Source organism: Pangasianodon hypophthalmus, chromosome 3 (genome assembly GCF_027358585.1).
Source record: "Pangasianodon hypophthalmus isolate fPanHyp1 chromosome 3, fPanHyp1.pri, whole genome shotgun sequence".
Lineage (NCBI taxonomy): Eukaryota > Metazoa > Chordata > Actinopteri > Siluriformes > Pangasiidae > Pangasianodon > Pangasianodon hypophthalmus.
Genome location: NC_069712.1, coordinates 29439349 through 29462222, shown reverse-complemented (window position 1 = coordinate 29462222; position 22874 = coordinate 29439349). Strand labels below are relative to the sequence as shown.

General features: G+C 38.3%; 1 protein-coding gene across 5 annotated transcripts in view; it reads right to left on the bottom strand.

Annotated features, from left to right (window-relative positions):
* macrod2 (mono-ADP ribosylhydrolase 2) overlaps window positions 1-22874 on the bottom strand; it is a 549845-nt gene that overhangs the window by 3123 nt on the left and 523848 nt on the right. Inside the window, exons 15-19 of one of the 5 annotated variants that reach the window (XM_026939313.3) lie at window positions 22453-22551; window positions 21783-21857; window positions 14488-14556; window positions 3044-3094; window positions 2121-2195 (exon numbers count right to left, since the gene is read on the bottom strand). In XM_026939313.3, coding sequence (XP_026795114.3) covers window positions 2121-2195; window positions 3044-3094; window positions 14488-14556; window positions 21783-21857; window positions 22453-22551 — 369 coding nt within the window. The remainder of the gene's footprint in view (window positions 1-2120; window positions 2196-3043; window positions 3095-14487; window positions 14557-21782; window positions 21858-22452; window positions 22552-22874) is intronic. The other 4 variants (XM_026939314.3, XM_053233012.1, XM_034302907.2 and 1 more) reach the window with 4 other exon arrangements.

Genomic DNA, 22874 nt, shown 5'->3' with positions numbered 1-22874 from the left:
GTGCACTGCCATGCTCTGCTGATCACTGTAGCTTCTTAAACTAGCTGGAGGATGGGGGCATAGCTGTAGAGTCTTACATAATTAGAATTAAATCTTAGTTAGAGATTATATATTTGTTGAATTTACCATTGGATAATGCTTATTAATGACATTTTGGATAAGAAAGATTTTGTAACACTTGAAACTGTGTTACCGAGGGCTGTAAGAGTTCCAGGATCATTTTGGTGTGATATTTTGGCTCTTGATGTAGGGATATCACTTCTTTTGAACCTTAGATATGAAAGTAATATACATATCAATGAGACATCGCCAAAACTTTTTTTTTTTAAGCCTGAGTTTATTGAAGGAAGCACTTCTCACAGGAGAAAGCGCTGACAGTATGTGACAGTGTGTATTTTTATACGAGATACTTTACGTGGGAGTGAAGGCAGAGTTTCTTAACACTGAAGTTCTTCATTAATGTGTTTAATATTCGGTAGTGTGTGAAAGTAGGTACAATTAGTGTGTAGATTTTTATTAAATGTCTTTGCTGGTCTCTTCTTGGTTATTATTATTCACTTCTGTACATATATAACATACATTAAGGCTCTGTACTAGTAGCTAGTATCACAGTAGCTAGCAACAACGGCTAATGAAGAGAGCTTACTTGAATGATCTATTCAAGTGTAAGTTTAGCCATATAGCATCTTTTCTTTTAGCAATTTACCAACACATCTGAGGATAATGTTGATATTCCCAACTTTTTTCTTTTCTCCTTTCCTTTGTCTTCACATTAAATAGATGGCCTAACACAAGGTAGCTAAATTGTTAGCCCCTGTGATCAGCTATTTAATGCTTGCTGCCCATATTTCTAAGGTACGTAATAACAGTGTTCTCTGAACGCTAAGCACTTGAAAGGTAAGTGTATCACGTGTTCACTGCCCCATATCAAAATTGCTAAAGTGTGATTCCTTTTAAATGTTTTAGCTGTCTGTGTATGTGTTAATTTTTTTTTTATAACTTTATACCAGAGCTTAAGTTTTTGTGAGGAATCATTTATTTAGTGTGTTTGGAAGGAGTCTCCAGTGTCAACAGTCAGAGGTAAAGCCGTGATTAAGTTTTCAGACTCAGGAAAGTCTTCAGGATGGAGGGCCATGTTTTCTGAAAAAACTGAGAGGCCGGCGAGGGAATGACGGTTTATAGCTGATATAACACAAGTGCTAACAGGAACTAGCTGGTTTCATCAACGTGCCACACCTTTAAAACTAATCAAAAATGGATATAATGAATGATATGTTTTTCTGTAATAAATAAGAAAAACATAACTTTTGGCAAATTACTGTGGTATAAGAGCAATAAAAGAGTTGATACATGTTATAGGAAAATAATCAGCTTTGGGGCCTTAACAGTGATTCATCTCAGACCACATCACACCACCCTGTTGACTTGGAAATGACTGATCTCGACCTAGAAATTACTTTTGTGTGATGTAATTATTAGATTTCCTTTTCATGTTATAGCATTATATCAACTTCCTCTCATACTCCTTTGTCACACTATGCTTCTATAACTCTTTGATTTCTTTAGTGTATTCAAATCAGGAAGTGAAAAGTTCTAGTCTCGTATGGCCAAACCTACTCTAGCCCTGTGAAAAAAACTGCAGACTTTCATTAAAAAAAAAAAAAAAACTCATTTACTGAATTGAATCAGACTCAATAGAATTGGGAATGTGCTAAATTGGCCCTGAGGGACTAGAATTGCTCAGCTCTGTCCTAATCTAATCACCGGTGCTCCCATCCATTGGGCAGAGCTTCTGAATGAAAGGAACACAGTTTGAATGTAATATTTTCTGGAAGGCAAACGTCTGAGCACAGTCCGAGTCCCGGATTCTAAATATTAGGTGCCATCTGGCCTACAAAAGCACAGTAATTATATCAACATGGTAACTGAAAGCAATGGCTCCAAAGTTTTATCCAGCCAACCACAATTTTCTCTCATTTTCTCAACCTGGTCATAGTTTTGCTCTTTGAAATGGTATTTAAGTATGAAATGGACTTACTCATTTCTTCACTGAAGGCCGTTTTCAGAGTTAAGTGCATACAGTTCGGATTTAATGCTGAAACTGAATATATTTTTTTTACCTTTGGACTGACTGCTGTCTGTTTGAGTTGCTTGGTTTGTTTCTGCAGGGCTTTTATCCTGATGTTTCACTTCACCTACAGAGAGAAGAAGAAAGTTAGGACTGCACTATTTGCCCTAAAGTTAAAAGTTAGAAAACTGGGTAGCCACTTAGAACTGGGTAGCCACTGGTAGACAATCCAACTAGGTAGCCACTTCTGGCTTTCGAGATTTTGTTCTTAAAATAATAGACAGATGATGCCAGTGGCTGTGCCAACAAAAACACATGGAACTCTATCCTTTACTTTTTTTTAACATATACTCACACACAATAAAAAAAAAAGAATATGTTTTACTTTCTTTAACATTCTCCCTGTATCATAATACAAAAACTACATGCAGTATAGTCTCACAAGAATATACAGAATAAACGTAAATTTAAAAAACACCAGTAATAAAACCTTTTCACTGCCCTGCTGTCTGTTTTCTCCCCTTATACAGGATTAATAGACCATTAACTGTGTTTATAATGTGCAGAAGGGCAGGAACAGCGTACATCCTCTCTTTGGAAGACTGTGGTCTGGGCTCAGCACTGTAAAGCTAGTTATGTTAGCGCAGTGCTGAATCTGGGTAGCTGGTCAGCTTTCATATTAAATTTTGTATTAAAATTTTAATATTAATATATAATTTATATTATTATTCCTCTTTAAGAAAACATTTTTGTACGTCTAGTTTAATGTACAGGAAACGTACTTCATATAAGCTCCTTCTGCCCGCGCACACGCACAAATGCAACAATGTGAGGGCAAACCAGCTTATCAAGGTAAAACAAATCAAACACATGAATGTGATAAATGCTTTTGTGCTTGTAACAAATAGAAGTAATGTTCATTCAGACAGCCTCAGAAAAAAATATATATAGTATACACACACACTTTGTTCTCACCTTCAGACTTGCTGCTGTCTGTAGTTGTGTTTTTCTCCTCATTTTCAGCACCTGTAACACACAGTAACAACAGATTTTGGGCCGTATTCAGAGTTGGGTTAAGCACATGTAGTGAAGATTTATGCGGTGTTTGATTTAACTTGGAAGTGGGAAGTTGGAACTAGGACGCCTCCATATTTGCCTTCCGTTAGCAAAAATATAGCCTATAACTGTGATGAGTGATGTATATTTACCTCCCTAAAACTGTGCTCTGTATAATCAGTGTTATAGACCTACACGTTTACCTGCTTATGTTGATTGATCTAAAGCAAATACTTATATAAACAGCATAACTCGTTTTAAAAGTACTACCTTGTTTACTGCTGATGCTGTGAACAGCCATGTTGATTTGATGTCACTTGCTGAACTCAGGGTTGAGGACACCTTTCCAACTTTCTGAGTAGAAATTGAGGTGAGGGGTGATTTCGTTGGAGTTCGGAAATTGTGACTTACCAGTTACTTTCTTAGTTACACATGATTCTGACCTTGAACATCTCTTCTTCATACATTTCTGTTTATTTTTCTTATAACCAACTGTGATGGGGTTCTGTGTGGTTCCATGAAAATCCAAAGTAATCCGCCTAAAACATTGGTTAACAGCAAATAATATTATGTAGGACAGGATGGGCTTAGCCCCACTAGCTCATTTATATCATCTGTGAAATTTCATTGCAACGTTGTATTTAGCCAATTTTTTATTCAGTGTGAAATAATTCCATATTCACATCTAGCTGCAGACCTAGAAGGTCCCAGTCTAATTTATATTTTCTGCTTTTACACATTTAGAATGACTACTGGCTAATACTGATCTACAGCTGATTGAACAGTGAGTGTCAAAAAAGGTGTTATAGTCTATATTATTCTATATCTAGTGCTTTGTTCAAGCCAGACTTAATCTATTCACCAAATACGTTTAGGTTGCTTTGTATGTTCCGATTGCTCAGACCCCTAAAATGTTTCTCTGCCAAATGTAGAAAATGTTTTGAGTGATACTATAGAAGCTGCATGTATATAAGAGTCCTCCTACTTCCTGCTATGACTTTCTTTCTGTCTTTCTTTCACTGTCATTTTCATCTCCTAATAAGCAGTGCTGATAAAAACACAATGAACCAAGTCAGGGAAAAACATGACGAGGCTGGAATCTCAATCGATGCAGTAGCCCCGCATGCTCTTGCTGCACCAGTATGCCATTCGATAGAAGCAAATTGGCTGTCTCTCTAATTTGGCTTCTGCTCAGATGAAAACATGAGGCCTATCATTTGGCGAGACGGCATGTGGCGTATACAAAGAAACATGAGCATGAAATTAGCATTAGGACCTTCAAGGCTTTCAGCAATAACTCTGACTAATGAAGTAAAAATGATATTATGTAAACAAGAAAAGGAAAGTTTGTGGCCAAACTAGTGAGCTTTCAAAGTGGAGCCTGGAAGTCTTGAGGGTTTGGAATGATTTTTAATTGTTTACGCTTTGTCAGAGCTGCCTCTAAGAAGCATCTGAAATGAACTTCGGAAAGCCCTGAGCGTTCATATTTCAGATCAGTAGGAGGATCTTAGCTGTCTATCAAACAACAGGCAGTTAGTAAACAGTGAGGCGTGATATGTGAATGCACACTTTTTACTGTTGTTCTTTACAAAAGAAGCCGGTGCTTCAACTGAGACGAGAATGTTGCAATGGAAGATTATACAGAACTGCATCGTCCAGACATTTATTGGAAAGCAAGATTCAAACTTTAGAATTTTAGTCAAGGCTCAATTAACGTGATACACTTGTATGACTCCTCTGCTTCATGATTTAAAAAAAAAAGAGAAAAGCAAGTGCAATCAGCCTACTTTATAATTTTTTTTACCTTTATCTTACCTTTAAAAACGTAACAAAATGAAACAAAATTGTGTTTTTCTCCGTTACTTGGTCAATAAAAAAATTTCATTTACAAGATAGTTGTGTGGTGGCCTGGAAGAACACTTAAAATGTTAAAATTACATGGAAGTTTCACTAGTTCTGGGTTTACAGATGTGACGAATAATTTCTTGTATATGGGGTAGAAAAATGGGGGGACAGTTAAAAAAAAAAAAAAAAAGGAAACAGTACAAACAATCAATGCATCCAGTGATACACATTTTCAGTTTGTTCCTCTGGGGAACCCTGTGTATCCTTTCTTGAATTTTTACAAGTAGAACCTCTTTAGGAAGCTAAGAAATCTTATCCAAAGAACCCTTGAGGAACCCTTGCTTGGAGAGTGGCTGCATCTTAAATGCTGTAGAAATTGGAATAAATAAATGAACAAACAGGGATCATATACAAAATAAATAACAATAAACCTTAATTTAACATGGAACTTGCCTTAATTTACTCAGAATGAACAAAGCCTCTTAGCTGGTTTTGGCCAACAGGGCATGACTGCTTAGCTTCAATCAGCTGGGCTTTCTCTTTACTTAATCTGCTCACTTGTAATAAAAAGCATTTTGCAATAATGAGAATTTGAAAGCTCGTTAAAACCTCCTTTATGTGGTCGGTACTTTTGCAGTAATTTCAGGCCCCCGTCTCACCACAGTGGGTGGGTAGCAGGGGTACATAAGTCATATTCATACTCAGACAAGCAGAAAATTAGATCTGCCGTCTTCCATTTGTTCCCGAGATAGTGGGAGCTACAGGATGTGTTGTTAGTCAGCACAAATTGACTGCATCACACAAATAATGAGCTGACGTGTCACGAGAGAGTCAACATGCTCTTATGGACTGCTTCACAGGGTCAGGCTCAACAGCAGTGCTACAAGTGAGTGGATATGATTTAAGAGGGTGCTATATGTGAAGACTTTGGAGCTATACACAACTTTTGATCATTTGTCTTCTTCCTGATGAGTCATACCTGTGCTTGTGGTTCAGAGGTGGACAAATCTTAGATTTATTATGTAGCTCACCAAGCAAGTAAAAGCTCCACTGTGCTGCCCGGTCTTATGTGTTAGTTGCCCAGAAATCTAATAGACGAGGCAAAAAAATAGTGGTAGCTAACATAACATCACAATGTATGGCGAGATTGTTAGCTAGTTAAGTGCATTAATATAGATGAAGAGAAACAGACACATACAATTATTAATGTCTTCTCACAGTTTTAATGTAGCACACTGTATTTATGTCCTTGACAAAAGTCAGTAAGTCATTGGGCAACATTTAGTTTTTGGCCCATTTATTACTTTTATTGTATTAAAAGGAGGATTTTGTGAGAGTTGCTAATTTCAGACTTAGGGCTCAATTTCCTTGCCATATTAGTGGTATAGCAGCCAAGATGGCATTTTAGTGACTTTAACTAAAGCCTGCAAGTGAAGCCTTTTGTGATGTATATTATTTATTCCACCCAGACTATGTAGTTTTAGCAGAATTAAATAAGAACAAAATCAATACTTCAATACTAAATGTGACTCACACAAGTGATGTGTCATTATGCATGAAACGTCATGTAAATAAAAAAATCAACAACAGGCCTGAGAAAGCTAATTAAATACAAAGATTCACCAAAATGTATCGCTATCAAAGTCTATTCAATATTTTAGACAATATAAACTCTATGCCCTAGATGCTCACACATGAGTGACTGCTGGTTATTTTATAACTCCATAAAATATTGATATAAAATCTTTGTCATATTAGGTAAAAAATGAGTGAAATACCACAGTGTTAGGTTTCTGTGTGTCTGTCTCAATAAATATGCATTTTGGGGCATTTCTGCATAAAAAGTGGAAAATACAGAGTGGAGTCAGCGCAGACAGATTAAGTTAGCACCCACGACGTGATTGATTAAACCTTACAGTCACTTCAGGAACAGAGATTGTGTGGGTAAATTAGGACTGCCTAAGAGTAGGTACTAAATGCACAGAAATCCGTTTTCATTTGACGCCCTCACTGCCAATAAACCTCTTTACACTGGACATGTAATTATATGCATATGCCAAGGTTTAGTGTCAGTTTAACTCTTCCGGGAGCATCTTGGTGATCTGACTTCACGTGCAAAAAACCTTTTTACCTATACATGTTGTTTTTTTTTAATAATTCTCTAAGATTTTATGTAAGAAACATCCAATTTTCTGTGCACAATTTATCCCCTTGCACACAAATTAGCACACGTTATTTGGGACCTTGCTTCTGATCCTTGCCATTATAACATTAACTATTATGTAATAGAGCAACTTCCTGTTTAGATAATATTCAGTGGTTTAATACTGCTAACAAATAAACAGCTTGAGAATAAAGCACACCTGAAGCTACTCATCAAATACAGCTGCAACCACTCTCACCTCATCTCAGCTTAAAAGAGAGCATGCCACCCACAAACACACTCACACACTCCGGCATGGACCGCCAAAAGCTGAAGCAGCCAGTTAAGAGTGCACTACAGTGCTGTCACTGACTCACACTTACATCAGAGTGATCACGATTTCCCTGCCACCGTCATCACTTCACTTTGTGATGATATCTATTAAGAGACTCGAACCAGAATGAAACAAGGCACAAAGGCGAAAATATACCCGATATTTAAACGATACATAATGTTTTGCTACAGTGCAATATCAGTTGTAATGTTAGTTTGCCTAGTTAGAAACAGTTGCGTATTTGTAAATATACACTTACGTCAGCTTGCATGAGAAGTTCTGACTGGCTATACTAAGGGGATGAGCTAGAGGTCCAACTTGTTGGAGTTGATTAAAATGACCTTTCTTATGACTTAATTTGTACCGAAACCAACAAAACTGCTTTGTTGTTGACTATACAGTGAATGGTGTACAGTGAGTTTCAATGAAATCCAGGTATAAAAATAAGGTCTAAAACCTGATATTATCTGATATTAAACAGGGGCGCTAAAACAATTCCACAATCCTGTAAGAAACTCGCAATTATCAAACCATTCTGGTTGAGCCTTGTAGTCTCTTCATAGGCAAAAAAATATTATGTAGGAGCACACACACTGAAAGATAGTCAGCATCATTTGTGATTGCTACTTTTTTAGTTTCAAGTCCATAATCATTCTGTGTCTCTTCAGAATAGTAAGCACTGCACTAACATTCCTATTAGCTCTTTGGTTCAAACCACACAACCTATGGTTCTATCATTTGTCCATTTGTGTCATTTTTACTTTGATTGGACAATGTGTGTTTTTAGTTTACTTCTAGTTTCTCTTCCAAGGCATTTTGAAAAATCAGTAATTGGGGGGAAAGTAATCTACACTATATGGCCATGGGTTTGTGGACACCTGATCATCACACCTATATGTTGGTCTTCCCAAAACTGTTGCAACAAATTTGGAGGCACACAATTGTCTAGAATGCCTTTCTTTGCTGTAGCATTACAGTTTCCCTTCACTAGAACTAAGAGGCCCAGACCTGTTCCAGCATGACAATGCACCTCTGCACAAAGCAAGCTCCATGAAGACATGGTTTGCCAGGGTTTATGTGGAAGAACTCGAGTGTTTTCCACAGAGCCCTGACCTCAACCCCACAGAACACCTTTGGGATGAACTGGAACACCGACAGCACCCCAGACCTCCTCACCAACATCAGTGCCTGACTTCACTAATACTCTTGTAGCTGAATGGGCAAATCCAACAGCCATGCTCCAAAATCTAGTGGAAAGCTTTCTCAGAGGAGTGGAAGTTATTATAACAACAAAGGGGGACTAAATCTGGAATGGGATGTTCAAAAAGCACATATGGGTGTGATGGTGTCCATAAATCTCTGGCCATCTAGTGTACTTTGTTCATGTTCATTACACCTGCTGTTGTATTTCATGTGTCCCTTTCTCAATCAGTGCTGCTATGTTATGCAGCAAGCTTAAATAAGCCAGTGTGTTCACAAAATCTAGGGCTTTCACTAAGTATATTCAGTTGACACAACTGTCTACATGAATCTACAGTCAGGGCTACAAAGGAATCAGTCCCAGCCTCTACTTCATGTCATTTTTACTTACAACTGTTAGCGTTGTTCTTGTTTCCACAAAAGTCAAAAACAATCCAATAAGCTATTTGTTAGCAACAAGTAAGATGATGTGTAAGCCAAAAATTGACCCTTATTTTTATGCCTCTTACCCTGCTAGCCCATTTATACCCGCTGACTTGATTACAACTCACTGGTTACACAGCCTGGGTTCATCTAAATGGTAGGAATCTGTAATGACTTGGCTGGTAAGTGTATGTAGTTATTCTTCAAACTATCAGAACTTGAACTGTCTGCTTTCCTTTCATGAACTGCAGCATGCACATTTCATGCTCTCTGACTTTCAGCTTATCTAGCCACAACAAAGAAGAGAAAACAAACACACCGGGGACAGAAGATGCATGTAATCAAACCAGTGACATGTGACTGGCACCTTAGAGGATCCCTTTCAGACCTGACTCTCGGGGTTAATCGAAAAGTCTTCCTTTAAAACGAGCACAAGACGCAATGCTATGAGGCAGTTGCAAAAACCCATCATCCGTGTATTGAACAAAGCCGCTCAATATCTCACGAGGCAATAAAGAGCTGGTTATAACCTTTCACTTGGGGCACAGTATCTAGGAAAGATCAGTATGGTTTTTGTGGCATGGAGAAATACAGTTTCAACGAGAGACTGCTTTGAGAGGGAGCGATGAAGAAAAAGCAGAAATATTGATGTTTTACTCATCAGAGCCAAGTGGTCCATGAGACTTACAATCGAAGGTAACCTTTGTGTTAACACCGATTGTCACATCCTTGTTGTACCATGGATGCTGACTTCCTAAAACACAATGACAACCTTTCCATAAAGACACACTGCGGAAAATGGAAGCGAGTACAGTACGCCATGTCCAAAAAACTGAGTCCACTACCGAGAACTGCTTTTGCTTAATCAGAACTAACACAATCTTGACAAATTATATTACTAAAATAAGAAAACAACTGTTGCAAGGTCAAATATTTTTCTATTTGTGTAATTTGGACATAATTAATAGCCTATCTTTCATCCCATTTTTTTCACCTATTCTACCACAGCACTTTTGAATGTTTAAATCTGATCGTAGTTTGGCTGCAAGGCAAATCACAGGTTTATATTAATGCACTCGTTCTAATAAGTTATGGTTTCTATAGTAACAGCTCATTCACAGGGACTTGTATGGCAGACAATCCACAATAATTTAAGGGTAGTAAACTGATTAAGAAAAATGCGTTATTATTTAACAAAGAAAACCACATAATCTTTGATTTGTTGAAATATTCTCTAAGGAGACATTTGCATAACATTTATAGAAGAAGTCTCAGAGCTCTGCACTTTGTAACAGTCAGTAAGTTTTCTTGGTAACATTACAAGCAGCATTTTTTTGTCTTATTACTTTCAAGAGAGACAAGAAAAAGGTTGGTGAGGGAACGACTGTTTGTAGCTATAAAGTAAGTGATAACAGAAACGAACATGTTTTGTTCCACAAAATTAAATGAACTGTAATTGTAAATGAATAAAACATACAACTTGTTGTTCATTAATAAATAAAAAGAAATTTAATCATTGGCAAATTGCTGTGGTATGAGGAATAAAATGCTGTTATTGGAAAATAATCAACTTTGGGGGAGTTAGTGTAACTCTGCTTCATGTTGGGCCACATCCGATTGTCGCTTATGTTCCTATAACAGCATGCTTTATTCCTTACGTTACATACTTGTGTTATTATTCACTTGAATTATATGGCTTCCCATCTATTTGATAAAAAAGAGGGAAATGTGTGAATGAGACTTTCTGATATCAAAGTCATATGAGAATTTCTAAAAAACCTACAAAAAATTATTTTTTGTTCCCCTGTTTTGAGTAATGTATTCTTGAATAATAAGGTCCAAGTGAGTAAAACTTGCCTTAGTTTTTGTTAAATAATGAAGTAAAAACAGTTCTTGCTAGTGGACCCTTGTGTCTACTGTATGCATTGAGGTCACTGAGTGTTTCACCTTTTATTAAAACTTACATTCCCAGAGCTCTCTGTATTTATGGGAAACACTTCCAAATGACCTTTAAGAAGCAGCAAGGCCTACAGAGTTAATGAAGTGCTAAATGTGAAGAACAAACCCATATTTTCATGTGTAAATATTCAAGGGTTGTAGGATCTTGAGTGGTTATAGCACCAATGAATGAATGATTGGAGAGGAGCATTGTGGGAAGTACTTGAATGTCCAGGAGGGTTTTTACCCCCCCCCCCCCCCTCTCTTTTTCATTGCTGTGAAATGATAAAGCTCTGGACAATCGAAGCCAATTAAAACCTACTGAGCTGAGAAGCAATTGGGGTCGGAGGCGGGTCATAAATACCGCACATGCTCGTTCCTTCAGAGAAAAAAGTGACCCTCTTGTCTGTAGTCGGCCTTTTGTCACCAGAGAGGGGTAGAGAGAAAGAAGAGAGACAAAAGAGGGAGAGAAGAGGCAAAAAGCAGCACCAGACTGCTGGGACATTTACCCAACATTACAAGATGTGTGTGTTAGAGTTGGCTTTGTAAGCAGAGCTTTTTCAAAGAACTCTTGGCTACCCTGAAAGATCTTTTTCTCCAACAAGGGTGGAAAGGACATTGTTAGGAAAACACGAGGCCCTTAAAGCGGGGTGAAAATAGAACATGGGGCCAGCTGCTTTAGGGGTTACACTCAGTGCATTAAGATGAGAGAGGGAGTGTGGGACAGTTTGCCCAGAGAGCAGTTGTTAGACAGGGAGAAACTCAATGTTTATGTATATGTACTCATGTTTAGTAAGGACATACTGTATAACAAAGCTTCTAAGACCATGTTGCAAAATTCTCAAAATTAATAATATTTTCGATCTTCAAAGTTTGAAGTGGTCATTGCCCTTGCAGATATGTGCTCCACTGTCAATTCTCATTTCCATCATAACTTCAGTTGAAACTCTAAAGTTGTTCTCTGAAATGCTTTTGTGATGTTGCTGATGTTGTTCATATTGCTTTTCTCTTGACTTTATTTACATATGTGACCTTGAAGTAATCCAAAAGTAATCAGATTATGTTACTGATTACATTTTTATGAAGTAATTTGTAACTTTAACAGAATACATTTTAAAGTAATCCTCCCAACGCTGTGTATGTGTGTGTCTATGTATATGTATATATATACATACACACACACACACATACACACACACACACACACCCATGCCGATCAGCCATAACATTAAAACCACCTGCCTAATAGCATAATATTGTGTAAAACAGCTCTGTCCTGTTGAGGCATGGACTCCACAAGACCTCTGAAGGTGTTCTGTGGTATCTGGCACTGAGACGTTAGCAGCAGATCCTTTAAGTTCTGTAAGTTGCAAGGCGGGGCTTCCATAGATCAGACTTGTTTGTCCGGCACATCCCACAGGTGCTCGAATGGACTGAGATCTGAGGAATTTGGAGGCCAAGTCAACACCTTGAACTCTTTGTCATGTTCCTCAAACTATTCCTGACCAATTTTTGCAGTTTGGCAGGGCACATTTTCCTGCTGAAAGAGGCCACTGCCATTAGGGAATACCGTTGCCACGAAGGGGTTTACTTGGTCTGCAACAGCTAGGTTCTACATGTCAAAGTAATATCCACAATGCCAGGACCCAAGGTTTCCCAGCAGAACATTGCCCAGAGCATCACACTGCCTCTGCCAGCTTGCCTTCTTCCCATAGTGCATCCTGGTGCCATCTCTTCCCCAGTTAAGCGACGCACACGCACCCGGCCTTCCACATGATGTAAAAGAAAACATGATTCAGCAGACAAGGCCACCTTCTTCCACAGCTCCATGGTCCAGTTCTGATGCTCATGTGCCCATTATGGGTGCTTTCGGCAGTGGACAGGGGTCAGCATGGGCACTCTGCCCGGTCTGCAGCTACGCAGCCATACACAGCAGGCACTGATGCACTGTGTGTTCTGACACCTTTCTATCATTTTTTAGCAATTTGTGCTACAGTAGCTCTTCTGTGGGATCGGAACAGATGGGCTAGCCTTCACTCCCCACATGCATCAGTGAGCCTTGGGCGGCCATGACCCTGTCTCTGGTTCACCGGTTGTCCTTCCTTGGACCACTTTTGGTAGGTACTAACCACTGCATACCGGGAACACTCCACAAGATCTGCGGTTTTGGAAATGCTCTGACCCAGTCGTCTAGCCATCACAATTTGGCCCTTGTCAGAGTCGCTCAGATACTTACACTTGCCCATTTTTCCTGCTTCCAACACATCAACTTCGAGAACTGACTGTTCACTTCTTGCCTAATATATCCCACCCCTTGACAGGTGCCCATGTAATGAGATAATCCGTGTTATTCACTTCACCTTCATCTATATATATATATATATATATATATATATATATAAAATTATAATAATGTTCGGAGTGCTATAAATGACTACTTTAAATTAAATGGTCTTTGAAGTGCTGTATATGTTTACGATATGATGATTAAGCAACTTAACGTTTCAGTCTTCTACCACATGTACAGCAAAAATGCACCATTTGCATACAAAAGCATAAGAGTAAGAAGATGAAAGAGGGAGCTTTAAATACAGAGGAAAAAGTCATAGAGAAGGGAAAGCAACATAAAGATGCAAAAAGAGGTTGAGCTTTGGCGTGACCTACATACCTGCTAAACTGAGCTGTCACAGGTAGCTAGGCCCTCTCTCAACACTCCCTGAATTATTTAGCATAGTGAAAAGCCACTAGCTATGCAAGCCCATAGGCTGTCTGTGAGATTGAGGGCTTAAACAGGTAAAAACACAAAAGAAATGCAAATTTGCCAAGAAAATCTTTGTACCTGGTGGAGCACTGATATTTACGGTCAGAGTTCAGGAAGCAAGCAGAAATGTCAAGGGGGAAAAAAATTCAAGCACTAAAAGCAAGCAAACTGTCAGAAAAGTGATAAATTGGGGGTGATGCTTGCAATGTGAAAGCAAAAGTCTTTTATATAATTACCCCAATGTGCTCTTAGCTTGACTGTATTTGATAAGTAGAGACATAATTCACCACAAGGCAATGGTTATGTTTTAACCGGCGAGCATTATTTGTTATAATGACAGTTTAAATGCACAGTGCAGGGGTATGTGGTTGAATCTTGGCCAATTTACATCCACACTACTCTCTCACTCTGTACACTAGTTACACATTTTTACAATCTGTTACTTATTATTAATCACAGATCATTTTTCTGTAGAACTATAGGCAGAGATGAGCAAAAAGCCCATGAAAAATGCTACAGGTGTTTATTATTTGAAATTACGAGAGAGCTCTAACCTTTCAGTGCACCTAGATTATTTAACTAAAATTTGGATGTGTATAAAATAAACATTGCTGATATAACTGTTGAAAGTTTAGTATGGGAATTGCACTTCATATCATACTAGAGACAGATTTGCATTTGTATGGAGAGATAGAAAAAGGGGTTATGCTGAGGCTTACCCTCTACCTCCATGGTCTCCAGTAATCCTTGACTGTCTGTTTCCTTGCTGTTCATGCTTGTTACTTGGTCTTTGGAAAGAAAATGACAAGAAAAAAAGACACATTGGTGGAAGAACAGGACTGAGAGACTAAAGTGCATCCATATGGTATAAACAGCATGGGGCAATTGCTACATTAATTAAAAATTCTAATGATTTCACTGTCATGAATATCCTAAGGTCTGGAGTGTGCATCCTTAATTTTAAAAAGTCTCTTCAATTTGAAAATGCAGCAGGCACCATTAGGTTGTGGGTGTATAATACAGTGTATGGGGCTGAGAAACAAAACCAAGACAAAGGAATATGTTAATCAAGCCTGACAAAACCCTGCTCTTTGCATAATCAGACACAAATCACACGCCTTACAATTCACTCTTTTCCCTTGCTTGCATTCAATGAAGTATTCTCCCAATGTATTCCTCCCATCTTTCCCCTGAATCTCAACCTAAAAGGCAGCAGGACAGACGAAGGTGCTGATCAAAAGCAGATCTTCAAAGCTCCACTCAGGGACACAGCTAAGAGGTTTCTCTTCCCCATGTTAGCTTTGATGCTAACTGGGCCACTGGGACACAGGAGCACACAAATGACCAGAGTATATGGGTTTGTAATCTCAAGTCCATCAGCAGAAAGTGGACGGGCTCTATCATGTGTTCGTGGGTGGGGTGCGTTTATTATGTTCACATTTTGCGTTTTAAGCAGTCGCTAGTAATTATTTTCTAGATCAATCTATAAATAGACAATAAAAACTTTTTTTTTATTAAGAGACTGTTTTCCTTGCTGCTTTCGAACACTTGATTAGGTTTTGTTTTTCATTCATTTTGTCTTACACGTTTCTTTATGGGGGTCATAGTGGCAACAGTTATCTATCTCCATCCCCAGCCACAGATTCACCAGACGTTCCCAAGACAACTGTGGTTCTGTGGTTCCAGTGGGTTCTGTGTCTGCTCTAGGATCTCTGTTCAGTGGGACATGTCTGATACAGTTCTGGCGGGAGCAGACCAGGGGGCATCCTTGTAAGCTACCCAAACCACTTCAGCTGACTCCTCTCAGTCCGGAGGAGCAGAGCCCCTCCAGGACTTTCAAGTTCCTCAACCTTTTACTTGCCACCAGGAGAAGGGTCTCTCCCCTCACCTTAAGGGAGGATCTCACTCTTTTCCAGCAAGAACTACAGTCTTAGACTTGGAGGTGCTGATTTTCTTCCCAGCCACTTTACACTCAGGAGTGAATTGTTTGAGTGCATATCGGAGGTCCAAGGTGCCAAGAGAACAACATTTGTTAAAAAAACAAACAAACAAAAAAAAAACACGGATGTAACCACTAGCCCCCCCCCCCCCCAATACCTGACACCCCTGCCTCTTGACATCCTGTCCATGAAAAACACAGACAGAAGTGACGACGACACAGGGTCTGATACTCAGCTTAAACCCACATTTTTACCTTAATGCCAAGAAAGCGGACACAATTATAAATGCCCTCATACAGAGACTGGATTGCACAAAGTAGTGTCCCAGACACCCCTTAATCCTCCAGTACCTTCCACAACAGATGTCAAAGCAAATGGTCATATGCTTTCTCTAAAATCCACAAAACATGTAGACTGGATTGCATACTCCCATGACCCCCCAAAAAAACTGTGCAAGAGTAAAGAGCAGTTCCACTGTTCCATGGCCTGGGAAGATCTGCATTCCTTCTTTGAATCCTAGGTTCAACTACTCGAGTCTTATCTCCAGAACCCTGTTATAGACTTTTCCCGCTAAGCTTTTTCCATGGCCTCTCCAAATACCTCCTGTGCTGAGTTTGAAAAACATGAAGCCAAAGGTTGATTTAGTTACATCTCCCCTGGACAGGTATTGATAACAGAGCTTTGTCTCAAATTGATTTATAAGAGACAGAATATTAGTTAGCTAACATGCAACATTGAAAAGGCATGTTAGCCACACAACCTCAACCCTGTCTAGTGCCAACAACGTCTCTAGCCACGTCACATCCCCTAAAAGGGGTTTGCAAAGACTTTTAAGGTTTAAGATTCAAAGATTTTTAAGGCCACCAAAAAGTCTTTTTCCATAGCTTCTCCAAATATCTAATGTCTTGAGTCTGAAAAGCATGTAGCTCAGTGGTTAAGATGTTGGACTTCTGATCGGAAGGTCGAGAGTTCAAATCCCAGCACCACCAAGCTGCCACTGCTGGGCCCTTGAGCAAGGCCCTTAACCCTCAACTGTTCACTTGTATAAATGAGATAATTGTAAGTCGCTCTGGATAAGGGCGTCTGCCAAATGCCATAAATGTAAATGTAACTAATTTGGAAGAACTCCACCAGCTACCATAGATTCTGGGAGAAGGGGCTTTCGGTACACAGGACATTGCCCCAGTCCTTCACAAACTCCCACTATAATCTTTAAACAGCAGCTAATTAACTGTGTTTAACATTACATTAAAAATAATTTCAGTATTTGGAAATACTGAAAAAAAAGAAATTCTTTAGTCTGAAAACATTTTTTTCTAGGAATGAATGGAGTAGTTTTTGCTTTCAGGGCAGTTGGAGACTTTTAACCAAGATGCCATGTAAAGGTAAAAAGACAGCTAAAGTTTCTCTCTAGAGGGCCACTTAAATGTATAAGGACATATAGCTGTGGTCAGTTGTATTACTGATTTCTATCAGTTGTACATTGACAGGCTCATGAACTGAATGAAGCATTAGGAAAACAGTTCATTAAAAGAAATATATGAGGCTTTCAGTAATGAATGAGGTAAATACTTCAATAGTGCATAAAGGACCACTAAAGTATTGAAGGATGAGAATATGGCAGGCAAAGGAGAAGGGTAAACAAGATTGGAAATGGGTCCCATTTAATTTAATGTTGATGTTGAAATAAATGGCAAAAATCTCTGTGAATGTTCTTGACAGATACCTCAAAGTATTATGCAGATTACAATGCCTACACTTCCTGGTGACTTATTTGTATTCATGCTCCAAGGACAAAATGCAGGCATATGTTTGATGTGTAGGATCACTTGAAATAAATGGGTTCAATTTTCCAGTCATGTTTACCGTTCTCCTTTGCCTCTCATATGCTCATTATGACCTTTGCTTTATGCAATACTAAAGTATCTACCTTATTCATTACAGAAGGCTCCATTTAGAAGGATATATACAGAAGAATGTCTTTTAATTAATTGTTTTTCTGTTGCTTCATAAAAGAAATATAAAAACATGAGACTCCCTCCAAAGATACAAGACAAAAGAGTAGACAAACATTTCAAGGCCTCTAGCATGGCTATGAATTTATTGCAGTAAAGCCAGAACTACTATTTAATCAACAGAGTAAAAAATATATATATAATTTTTATATTATGTACATCTATTTTTGTAACTAAATAGGTTTGCCACAATTAACTTCAGGTCAGTAAAAAAAAATTACTACTTAAAGAGAATACTATACATTCTTTAAAAAAAAAAACAATATTATTATTATAAAAAAGCATTTAAAAAGCAGGAAAGACAGGAGAAAGCTTCACTTACCATCAGCAGGAACTAACAGAATTTACTTACCTCATGAAAGTTTCCTTCTCATATGCTTTACAGCCAAACTTATTACAGCACTATAGTCATCATAACTCTTTTCTTTTTAAGCAAAAATAAATCCTTGCAGACTGTTATAGCTTACATCGTTTTCATGCTTTTCACTGCTCTGTGATGCAGAGATGAATTTGTGGAGCATCGCACAAAAGATGAAAACATCTGACCTTTAGTTAATGCTGTGCTTGGACCTTTCGGCATGCCTGCACTGATCATCTTACTGAAGATAATAGATTTGAAAGAGCTGTGGTAAATTTATGCCAATTATGTGAAAACCACTTTAACGACCCCTATCCCATGCACAAAACTGCAAGTAATACAGTAGTAATAATAACATTAACTGCCAATCTCAAAAATGGCCACTATAAAATCTACATTAGAGAAATCGGAAATGAATATTACAGAAATAACAGGAATACACTTTAGTTGCTTACAGAGTCAGAAGTCAACTCAGTCTCTTTAATTCAATTGACCAGTGATATTACTTGCCACTGTTCACATAAAAATGAAGTCAGAACCTAAAAACATGCGGGAAATAGAAATGGCTGCTGGAACGCATTTAAGAAGAGCAAAGTTTTCTGATGTCACGCACACAGATTACACTCTTCATGTCATTATTTCACCAGGATTGTAAAGGATTTCCTATGGCTCGACAATCTATATTAAAGTATATTATAATATAATCTATATTAAAAAAAACATGCCTGGTTCAATGATGGTTTGAATTTAATAGACAGGACTAATATCATTAAAATATTTATACCATCAGGTGATTGAGAGCTGTGTTTTCCAGGTCAGCTCAGCAGAGAAATTCAGGCAAAGCGCAAGAGAGTGTGCTAACATTGCCTAGTTTACTCAATGCCAGGGGAAGAAAAAAAAAACTTGGCCCGTAACAATTGAGAAATTTTCATTTGTGGAAAAAAACATCTAACACGTACCTACTTTGCAACAAAAGTATTGCCTCATACTCATACATACCCTGAACTGTAGGGAAAAATGCAGGGCACCCAGGTACAGTTACTACTGCACAAAGCTAAATCTCATCTATGACAAGTATAAAAGCAATCAGTTAAAGAATGCTGCTTCAGAAGTCTCATTACATTGGAAAGAATCTGTTTATTAATTCTCTCTGCATTTCCTAACTGGTTTAAAGTAAAAATAAAAACATGGAAATATATATACTATATGGCCAAAAGTTTGTGGACACCTGACCATGACACCCATATGTGCTTTTTGAACACCCCATTCCAAATTTAGGTCCCTTTTGCTGTTATTATAACCTCTACTCTTCTGGGAAGGCCTTCCACTCGATTTTCGAGTGTGGCTGTGGGGATTTGCGCATTCAGCTATAAGAGTGTTAGTGAGGTCGGGCGAGGAGACCTGGGGTGCATTTGGTGTTACAGTTCACCCCAAAGGTGTTCAGTGGGGTTGAGGTCAGGGCTCTGTGCAGGCCACTTTATGGATCACACTTTGTGCACAGGGACACTGTCATGCTGGAACATGTTTGGGCCCCTTAGGTCCATTGAAGGGAAATTGCAAAGTTACAGCATACAAAAACATTCTATACAATTATGTGCTTCCACCTTTGTGGCAACAGATTGGGGAAGAACCACATGGGCATGATGGTCAGGTGTCCACATACTTTTGGCCAAATAGTGTATATAGCATTGTTATACAGTTGTGACCAATTGGTTTAAAGTTTACAACTAAAACCAAGTAAAGAATAATGCATATGGAGGCATCCTGTTAGAGGAAAACAATCAATGATGGGGTGGTGTCATGTGGCCTGGTGCAAGGCAGACTTACTTGATTACTTTTCAATAACAGTCCGTCCAAAGTGTTTTATTCCTCATATATTACAGCAATTTCATTTATTAAACAGACACATTGTACTTTCTGTTTATAATTACTTGTAATGTTGTGGTAAAAGTTAGTTTGTTTTCCTAAAAAATAAATCTAATGTTTTAATATGTTTACTTTGGCTCTTTAAAACAAGTTAATTAAAGTTTTATATACACTTCTTTCCTGCACAATAAATGTTCCTTCCTGAGAAAAGTGCAAACACAAAGACAGCAGGCAGTGAGAACAGAGACGGTACAGACAGAAAGAGGGTGAGAGAGACAGAAAAAGAAGAAGAATGAATAAATGGAATAAATCCAAGCAGCATCTCTGTTTCTAAGGCATATGGACAGCTTGGTGTAAGTGTGTGTACATACGTGAGCGAGTGAGTGAGCAAGCGAGCGTGCACATGTCACCAGTGGCTGGCCTGCTTCCGCTCCTGTCTGTTCAAGGTTTCCACCCACGCACACTTAGCTCGACTTTAACACCCTATACCTCTCCGCCAACACACTCGCTCTCTCTCTCTCTCTCTCACACACACACACACACACACACACACACCACTCAGTCCTGTCTATCACAGATTGATCCCAGTGAAAGATTCCTATGTTAAAATGACACACATAATAAAGATTCATCTAAGATCCACATCTGCACAGCACCTATATCAAGAGCAAGTGTCCTAAAATCACTGATATTTGATAAAAAGCTAAAAATAATACAAAAAAAAAAACAAAAAACCTACAAACAGTTCAAGACATGGTGTGTCCTCTAAACAGTAATATATGATCAGGGCCTGGATGCACTTTGTTCAACAGAGAGCGAAGGCCGAACTCATTTAAAGCCACTGAGGCTCTGGGGCCATTACTTTAAATCTTCACCTGTCTGAGAGAGACGGGACTCAATTTTCAATTCTGCAGCTCTTTCTTTTCTCGCCCTTTGCAAAGCCGGATTTATTTACATGTGGCTTCAGGATAAAAGAGCTTCACTTTAATTTGTGTGCTGCAGAGTCATTGAGCGGACTGCAGCCTGTGTGAGAAGCACCGTTGTTACTGGATATTACTGGCTGGTGGACTGTTTCTCAACAGTGCATCTAAGATGATTAAAAATCCCACCAACACTGCTGCACTACTACCAAGTCACCTATATTGTACCTGACAAAAATTAGGACTAATGAGTGTAGGTATAAGTGACCACACCTGCAAAAAAAAAAAAAACATGCAGAATAAAGGCGTAAGCAGATTTAGTAATGTGTCAATGGAGGACCGTCTCTTCACATGATGAACATAGCAGAGTTTATTTGTTTTGCATTTTTGCCTCAATTTAGGTGCAAAATAGAGGTTGGAGTCAATGAAAATCAATTAATTTTGCAGTCGGAAAGTCAGTTTGTGAACAGTTTGCCAGAGCAAATTAATACAACCTAAGAGCACGTATTATATTTGTGGGAGTGGAGACTCAGGGGTTAAAGCTTTGGACTACCGATCAAATGTTTGTGAATCCCACCACTGCTAAACTAGCACTGTTGGGTCCTTGAGCAAGACCCTTAACCCTCAACTGCTCAGTTGTGTCAGTTGTGTTTCAGTTGGGGAATGTCTCAGGGGAGTGGACAGGGTTAGAGTTTGTACCTTTCCTTATGGCTTCCAATCACATCACTCTTGCTTATTTGAATTTGTAAAATTTTTTCAAGACATCAGGTGCATCAGTGAAAAGTTCTATACTAGTAACTAAAAACCGTTGGCTCAAATCCCACAGTTAATCCCTGCAGCATGGTCCAAATGAATAAATGTACATGTATAAATCTTGAATAAGTCTAAGTTCTAAATAAAAAAATGGAATTGTACCTTCCTCATCTTCTTGTTTTGTATCAGCAGGAGCATTCTCAGTCTTCTCTCTGGCACTCTTCTCCTTCTCAACCCCTTGAGTGGGTAAGTAGGATTAACAAATTTAAAGATTTGATAAATCTGCCTCACCCCTATTCTAATTCAGTCCTCAAACTGTTTTGATCCATAATTCAAACAGCCCAACAGCCTCTGCCTATTTTATTAGCCCTTTCAAGCCCAACTAATCCAAACTGCATGGCCAGCAGGCAGCCAGATTACAGTTATCATTTTTAATAATGGCGCCCAGAGACAAATTTGAATGCTGCTTATGAATAGAAGAGCGATATCTTTGACTGGGTTTGAATTATCTATCAGAAACAAGGCAAGGAGTGAGGGCATGCCTTCATACACACAGCCATGTAGCAGTCTAACACAAAGCAGATATGCTACAGAAAAGCTCAGATTAAAGAAGAAGCCACACCTTTGTGTGTGAAAATATCGAGATTCTGAGCACATTTTTTAGAGTGTGAAACAATGCAAAAAAGCCTAAAGAATCTCCCAGAGGTTGACTGTTTCAAATTTGTCTACATTTGTCTACAGATATCAAATTTGTCAGTTTGAATCTGCTGTATGTTAATAGAAATATTGTCTTGATCTTGAAGTCTATCTGTGAAATTAGTGGAGAACTTACCAGTACCACCAGCGCCTTCCTCTGAATCGCCCTTCTTTTCATCATGCTTCTCTTTCTCTTGCTTGGGTTTGCTCTCTCCTGCTGACTTCTCATCCTCTACTTTAACACACAAACACACGCACGTATAAGTAACTCCAAAGATTGAATTACCGGCTTTTGACAATGTGCCTGGTCTGTAACAGAAAAAAGCAGCACTTAGAATACAGTTATTTTTCTGTAAAAACTTTACTCCTTAAAAATAGAATATGTAAATATGTTATGCACGTTTTATATATATATATATATATATATATATATATATATATATATATATATATGTGTGTGTGTGTGTGTGTGTGTGTGTATGTGTATATATCATAAAAAATATACAAATAAATATTTAAAAAATAACTAAAAATCAATATATATGCAGATAAAACCAT